The sequence below is a fragment of the Neophocaena asiaeorientalis genome, unplaced genomic scaffold, assembly GCF_003031525.2.
Source record: "Neophocaena asiaeorientalis asiaeorientalis breed wild unplaced genomic scaffold, Neophocaena_asiaeorientalis_V1.1 scaffold774, whole genome shotgun sequence".
In the NCBI taxonomy this organism is placed as follows: Eukaryota; Metazoa; Chordata; class Mammalia; order Artiodactyla; family Phocoenidae; genus Neophocaena; species Neophocaena asiaeorientalis.
In genome coordinates, this window is record NW_020173214.1 from 352,239 (window position 1) to 359,745 (window position 7,507).

General features: G+C 44.5%; 1 protein-coding gene across 1 annotated transcript in view; it reads right to left on the reverse strand.

Moving 5' to 3' along the window:
* Positions 1–1,909: 1,909 nt before the first annotated feature.
* AFF2 (ALF transcription elongation factor 2) overlaps positions 1,910–7,507 on the reverse strand; it is a 65,261-nt gene continuing 59,663 nt past the window's right edge. Inside the window, exon 16 of the mRNA XM_024745024.1 lies at positions 1,910–6,749. Within this exon, the coding sequence (XP_024600792.1) occupies positions 6,628–6,749 (122 nt within the window). The 3' untranslated portion in view covers positions 1,910–6,627. The remainder of the gene's footprint in view (positions 6,750–7,507) is intronic.

Here is a 7,507-nt window from a genome sequence, read left to right on the forward strand (position 1 = left end):
CGCCTTGGGGGACACCAAGTCCCCATGTGACTCTAATGGCAATTAAACCAGACCCAGATGGGACCACACCCAGTCAGGATGAATGTTGCAGGAAAACCACGAGGGGCTGGAAGACACCCCCCGCCCCCCACCGCCGCCCCTCGCACCAACCATGTTACTGTGCTGGTCATAGAAAGAACCTCGGAGGCAAAAGAGAGAGAGGCTGGAAGGAAAGAGTAAAGGAACCGGGTGTCCTTCAGGGCTAACACTTGACTGTGGACACAGGCTCGGACAGAATGTGGAAATGTTTAAAGAAAAATAAATAGGATTTTAGGGAAAGTTCTTCAACCTTTCCAGATACAAACCTCGTGTTAACTGTAGAAGATGTACGGGACCAGGAGAACGGGGCCTTTGAGACTTTCTGTTCTACTCTCAGGATGATTTATGACGAGGAGGTCTAATAAAAAAAAAACAGTGTGTGTGTGTGTGTGTGTGTGTGTGTGTGTGTGTGTGTGTTTAACGAAAACCTCATTCTCTTAGAAAAATATACTGAACTTTATGCCTACTTGTTAGTGACCTTGGTTTTCTTTATATTGGGTAGAAAAGGGAATTGTTCTGCTTTGCATGATAATGTCTGAATATTAATCATGGAATTGATCCAGGAGACATTCTGGTTTGAATTCAGAACAAGGACAGTAAGTAGGTACTTTCAACTAAAAACACAGGTTAAGTAACTTCCATCCCTAATAGCGCAAGTGAAAACCTTCTGAACAACAACGGGGAGATGGGAGAATGACTGTTTCCATATTATGAGAAAACAACACACTGCATTTTGGACTGTGCTGTTCTCCACAGAGGCCCTAATGTTTCCCAGCTAGGTGAAGGCTGTCATTAGTAGGAAAATAGTAAATCAGTTATCCAAGTTACATTTACAAGTTTGAAGTACTACTTGGATGTTTTAATAATAAAAAGCAATACTCACCTATCCTTATTTTTAACCAACCACGAGGGTTTTTTAAACACTTATCTCACTTCCGTTTTACCTTGGAGATATGGAGATGACCCACTCACCCCCGCTGATGCATCTATGCTTTGGGCTCAAGAGGGCCTCATCCCTTCCAGCTTAAAACCCACACCTCTAGGGCCTCATCAACTGATACAGCCACTGTGGAGAACAGTATGGAGGTTCCTTAACAATCTACAAATAGAACTACCATATGACCCAGCAATCCCACTACTGGGCATATACCCTGAGAAAACCATAATTCAAAAAGAGTCATGTACCAAAATGTTCATTGCAGCTCTATTAACAATAGCCAGGAGATGGAAGCAACCTAAGTGTCCATCATCGGATGAATGGATAAAGAAGATGTGGCACATATATGCAATGGAATATTACTCAGCCATGAAAAGACCTATCTACATTTCCCAGAGGATTGACTCATACTTGAAAATGATGTAATAGTTTGTCATTAAAGTGTGTGTGTGTGTGTGTGTGTGTGTGTGTGTGTGTGTGTCCACAGAACATAACTGTGAAATCCGAGCCCTCTTTGACTGGCTGCAGTCAGTACCGTGTACTCCCAACTTTGCGTACATCTCTTCCCAACTCTGTGTTCAGTGACATCCTAGTAGCTGGAAATCAGCCATGGTGGGAGCAGTTACACCATGGAGATTGGCAAATGCTACAAATCAAGTGCTTTCTGTTCTCAGAGAGCTTGTTAAACGTTTTAGCAGTAGACCAGCGGTAGCATGCCGGGCAGATCAAAGGAGAAGCTAGCTCTGTATCTGGGCAACATGGCACCAACCCAGTCTCTTTGGGGGTTTCCCCAAGGCTGCTTCCTGCCCAGGGGCTCCTCTTCCACTGATGTCACCAAGTACCGCAGAACCTCAGAAGGGCATGTGCTTCTGGGGTGCATTTGGCTAGCCTTCCGCGCCCCGCTGGGCTCTAGGCTCTGAGATGTTTCCCCTGTTTGGTAGCTACGAGAGCGATGCAGGCCAAAACCAAACAGGTAAAGTGCCTGCAATTCCGATTAAGGTCCTGATCTGGCAGCTGGCTTCGTGCTGCAGAGGCTGGAGAATAATGATTCCCTCGGTAGGAACAGGCTAGCCGCAGCTGCAAGCATCCATGGGGGCACTCTTTCTTCAGGAGGGTTCCCAGCTGGTCTGCATGCGGCAGCTCACCAGCAAGCGCTGGTGGGCCCTGGGGGTGCTCCCCACAGCATCCTGCCAGGGGCCTGGTAGCAGGCTTCCTGGGTCTCCCCCTTCCCTCCGCGGAGTCTGGTATGAATCAAAGAGCCGACAAAATTGAGGTCACTGGCAAAAGAGTTTGAAATTTTGAATGATTTTTATTAAACACCATTAGTCTACACTGCACAGTTAATGAAACAGCAAAGCTCCAATCTCGTAGAAGAACGATGATTGATCATGGATCGGAACAGCAGTTCCGTGTCCCCTAAACCCATCGTGAGCCTGATGAAGGAGTTATTACCATCTCAGGTCAGAAGCAGAAAGGGGCGAGAACTGCAGCCTGGACTGGAAGGGCTTCCCTACCCGCTACCCCCGGCCCCACCCGCCTCGGCCCTCCCCACAATGCAATTTGCTTTGAGTTGATGGATTACAGAGGGAAACGTGATGCTCTTGGGAAAGGGGGTTTCTAGACTTGTGAGGAGGGGAACGGAAAGGGAACTCATACTTTTTCTTTCCCCGAAAATATCAGATGGTAGGATTAATGTCTGAGACCAGCCTATCCGATTAGCCTCCTGCCAGGGTCACTCACTGCTGATCATCGATACACAGGTGCCAGTTCTGTCGCTGGAGTTTGCAAACACTGAAGAGCAAATGAATCAGAGTTCCATTATGAGAATAAGGCTGTGCAAGTGGGAATGAGAACAACAACAACGACAACGACAACGACAACCAAGAAGAATTTAGTCCGCCAGTCGCGTAACAGAGCAAGCGACAACGGGCGCCATATTTGTTCCCCACAGAACTGAATTTGGGGGCACGGAATCGACCCATCCATTCAATGTTGTGTAGCTCTAGCGTCTCGCCACACATTTTCTCCATGGGGAGAGTGATGCCTCTCTAAGCAAGCAGTTCATTGCCTTACTGAGTAGTCCTACCCAGTGATCCAGTTTGCTGTCTCCCACCTGCCACTCACGCAGGTGAAATTTTTATCATGTCTGTTGAGAAGTACGTGAGGGCTCCTCCCTCACAGCTAAATCAATTCTGCCTTCAGAAACGCTTTCCAACTTCATTTTCCAACTTCAACCTCCGGGATGCGAATTGGAATAAAACACAATCCAAATTAGATAGCTCTGGGAAGGATACCGAGAGGACAAGTATCTTCCCACTGAAGACCCAATCCAATGCAATCTAGCAAGGTGATGTCCAAAGGAAAACCCACCATTTGGAAACTCAACAAAACACATTTTTAGCCAATGGTTTTGAATCAAGCAACTTGGTTATTGATTGGAGATTTGAATCGTTTGATGTCATCCAAATAGAAAACTACTAGTATTTTCCCAATGACATTATTAAGTCATTAACAGTCTACAGGCTGGCTAACAACACGCTCATGGCTAAATTCTACCCCGAGGACCACACTAGTATACTCTTTTCAAATTAATCCTACCTACCAAACTCAGACAGTAATATGACAAAACCACTAAAAAATCCAAGGTTAATTAAAATACAAAGCCAAGCCAACATCATGACACAAACTTGTCAGACTCTCTGCGGTTGGAGCTTGGGTGACAAGTGAAGGCATAGTGGTGGCCCTACGGGGGTCGCGTTTGCAGGGCTGAGATCCTTCTGTGTACTTGCTCGCTCAGGTGGACCTGCCCGTTTCTCTGCCCGTTACCCTAACTCCACGTGCTTATTGTGAGATGCGTCTCACCAAGCCTCCATCAGAGTCTCGAGGCAGGATCTCTCACCGCCACCCACGTGTCTTGTATCCCTCCCACAAACTGGTACACCGAAGAGATTTACTTGACAAAACCCCTCAATCCCTCAAATAGCAACAATCCTCAATCAGGAAACCGAAAGACGTCCCACCTCCAGGGAGAGGGAGGTAATCCATCCTCCATGTTTAGTTGGTTTCTAAGCTGCTTTACAAATGGGTCTCTGCTAAATCATCAGGTGGTGATCCCGAGCTCGCCTGTCAGGTTTGGTCATTGTGCCACTGAGTTGGCACACACTTTACATTTAGCCACCGGAGGTGACACATCAGGCAGCAAGCAGGACGCTCTGCTGCTTCCATGCTGTGTGCCGTGTAGATAGGATGACGCACTGAAACTAGAGCTACGAGTCTTTCATTCATGAGGCAATATGCTAGTTTCCCCGGGAAACTGCCCCTAGCATTCTAATGTCTACTTTCCAGAGGTTGAATTTCAAGAAGAATCTACTCCTAAATCCGTGATGGTCTAGGATCGTGGTCTAGGTTGAACTTGCAAGGCAAGCCAGCGGGCTTCATCGTATAGTCATAGTCAGGCACTCTACCTGATAAGCCGTGGAAAACACACAGAGACCTTGAGTCACTGCAGAGCCATCAGCTTCATTTGTATAGATGACACCCACCTTGGGTGTCCGGAGTCGTTCATAGGATCATTTTCCTCATTTAAGAGGCTCAGAAAAGATTCTCTCGGGTTTCATTGGTCTGTGTGTGTGTCTGCGTGTGTGAGGGTTGATGCCGAGACTGCCAACGTCCAGCTCAACCGTACTGGGAGCATGAAAAGTGCTGGTTCAGCTGCTGGGACGCTCCCAGCTGTCAACTTTTCACAACGTGGCCTCAGCCATTGGAGGACAACTTCCACAGCCCTTATGATACAACAAAGGGCCTTCAACTCAAAGATGACCAGAGCGGAGCTCAAGTCTGGCTCTTTTGCAACTGGGGACATGGCTAACCTTGACAATGAGAGTGCGGAGTGATCCCTTGCCGTTCTTATCACAGACTTGCGTGACTTGCTTTCAAAATCATACAAGTTTGCATCTTTCATGTGTGTGTGTATATCTATTATTTATCTGGTCATAACTCAGTGAAGAGAATCCAATAACTCAGCAGATGAAGGGCTATGTGGAATTAGATACCGGCAGGTAATTACAAGGAACTAACGTATGGATAGTTTTTACTACGTGTGGGGAATTCTTCTTCTAGTGAGCTGGAACACCAAAGATGATATTTACATTGTGATGTTTAGGGACATAAAATGAACGCAGAGGATCATAAAGGGGTGGGGATAGTCGCAACTGATGCAGAAATATCTCCAAATCAAGGGAACTGTTCCCAATGTTCAGGGCTCTGTCAAAACCACCCTAGGGTGAAGCATGACCCCGAGACTCATTGTTTTTGTTAAAACATTAGCTACTACTTAGAGAGTTTGAAGTTTTCTTCGGGATTTTCATGGAAATGATTCAAGCTAATATAGACTTGAATAAAGTCAGTGATTGTATTTCCGTCAAAAGCTAATGAGCACCCCCCCAAAAAAAAGAAAGAAAAGAAAAAGGAAAAGAAGGGTAGAAGAAAACAGAAAGAAGTGAAACAGAAACCCTGTAAAATAGAAAATGGGGATAATACTTGGGCAAGTCCAGATTTTAAAGCCACTAGGAAGCAAACTGTATACGCTTACTTCTAGGTAGTGATGACTTGACTTTTGTTTCCAGAGATCTGAGCAAAGCACAATAAAAAAAAAAGTCCTGCCAGTTGTAGACCCCGCCAACCAACTGCAAAAGAGGCAGAGGTGTGCATTCCCTGGACGGTTTCCAGACCCCTCCCGTCTCTCATCTCTAAAACTGGAGTGTAGCGTTTTTGGCTACTAGGGCGTGCACTGACTGAACTGCCCTCCAAAGGAGAGCTTTACACAAAGAGAATGCTGGGTGAGGATTTACGCTTCAAATCATGGAGTTCAAAAATATTTATGCCAGCTGATGCCTTAACGTTGTCGACATCAATCTTGCCACTCCTTCTCCTCCTAGAAGTTTTTCAAATTAGGGAATCAGGAAAGGGATACTAACTAAAAAGTCCTCTGGCTGCATTTCAGAGTGGCATTGCCGTGCTCATTAATTTTCTTAAATTTGACTTTCTGATGTTGCTACAACATCTAACCAGTGGGTTTCGACAATGAAAATTCTCATCTGAAAACTGAGTCTGTGGGAACCGCAAAAGTTTAACAAAGGATTCTGAAATACGTTCTTGTCTGGACAGAAGAGTGCAGTTTGGGGAATGGCTATTGCTGAAAATTTGAATCTTTGCAGGTCCTCTGTGTCTGCGTTCATATATAGACACACACACAAACACACACACACACACACATATATATATGTCTATATATGACATTCCGTTTCACTTCTCAGGAACCTGTTCTCACAATTGCTTTCCATTCTTTGTTGTGGGTAGTGTGGACTTAAAATAATACTGTAGGGACTGTGTCATTCCATCAAGCACAAAAGGATGGTGGGATCTGTGAAATGCATATAAAATACTGAAAAATGACTAAGTGATAAAAGATACACTGCTCAAGGTGTAGTGTCCACTTACAATGACTTCTGTTTTTCACAGATATCAAAAGAAGCATAAAAACAAACATAATCAAAGAGAATTTTCCCAAATGAGTGGAGTTCCACCAGTGCTGGAGACGGGGGCACACCCCACTACAACAAATGGGCGTCGATGCGCAGCCAACACAGTCCCTGGCGAACGTAGCGGACGAGATTGGTCATACTGCTGTGCTGGGTCAGGGGCCCCATCAACGTGTCCAGATCGCCAAAGAATTCTGAAAATCAGAGCAGACCTCGGTCAGGCCTTTGAACGATAGCAGGACCACAACCACGCGGGCGCTGGACAAGTTATCCGTTGTTCATTCATTCATTCTTTCGACACAAGTGTCCAGAGTACCTACTAGGTGACCCAAACTCCATATGGATATCAAGCTCTACTATTTTAATCTTTTGTTAGCGCCCCAAGCTCCACAGCATACATCAAGTCTGTGTTACTGTGGTTAAGAAAACACAAATTCATTCAAATCTGTTAATTCATAGTAAGGTTTTTCAAATCACCATATATTTTCTCAGACGACAGATTCTAAAAGTACACGACAGTCCTGTGGAGGTTTGTAAGACACACACACACATATCACAGTATCATATCATATCAGATATATGCATATCACAGTATGCATATATTACCTATAAAATATATTTGTCTGTATATTTATATATGTTTATAGAAACATATATTTATGTATTGAAAATACACACATCAAATTACGTATCTAAAATAAAATGTATCTAAATGTATTTTATATAAAATATGGAATCTATATTTTTATATATTATAAATTTATAGTTAGAAAGGGGTCTTTATACACAAAATGGTAGGGAGCCATGGTCTATATGATACCAAGCTGTTTTTCATTCTATGCGTTACGGAATTGAAAATATTCTCTTTTCCTTTTGTCTAAACGAACTGAGTATCGATGTTTCTTGCCTTGACGTAGATACAGCTGGTGAGCCTAGACAGCCATTAGCGCCA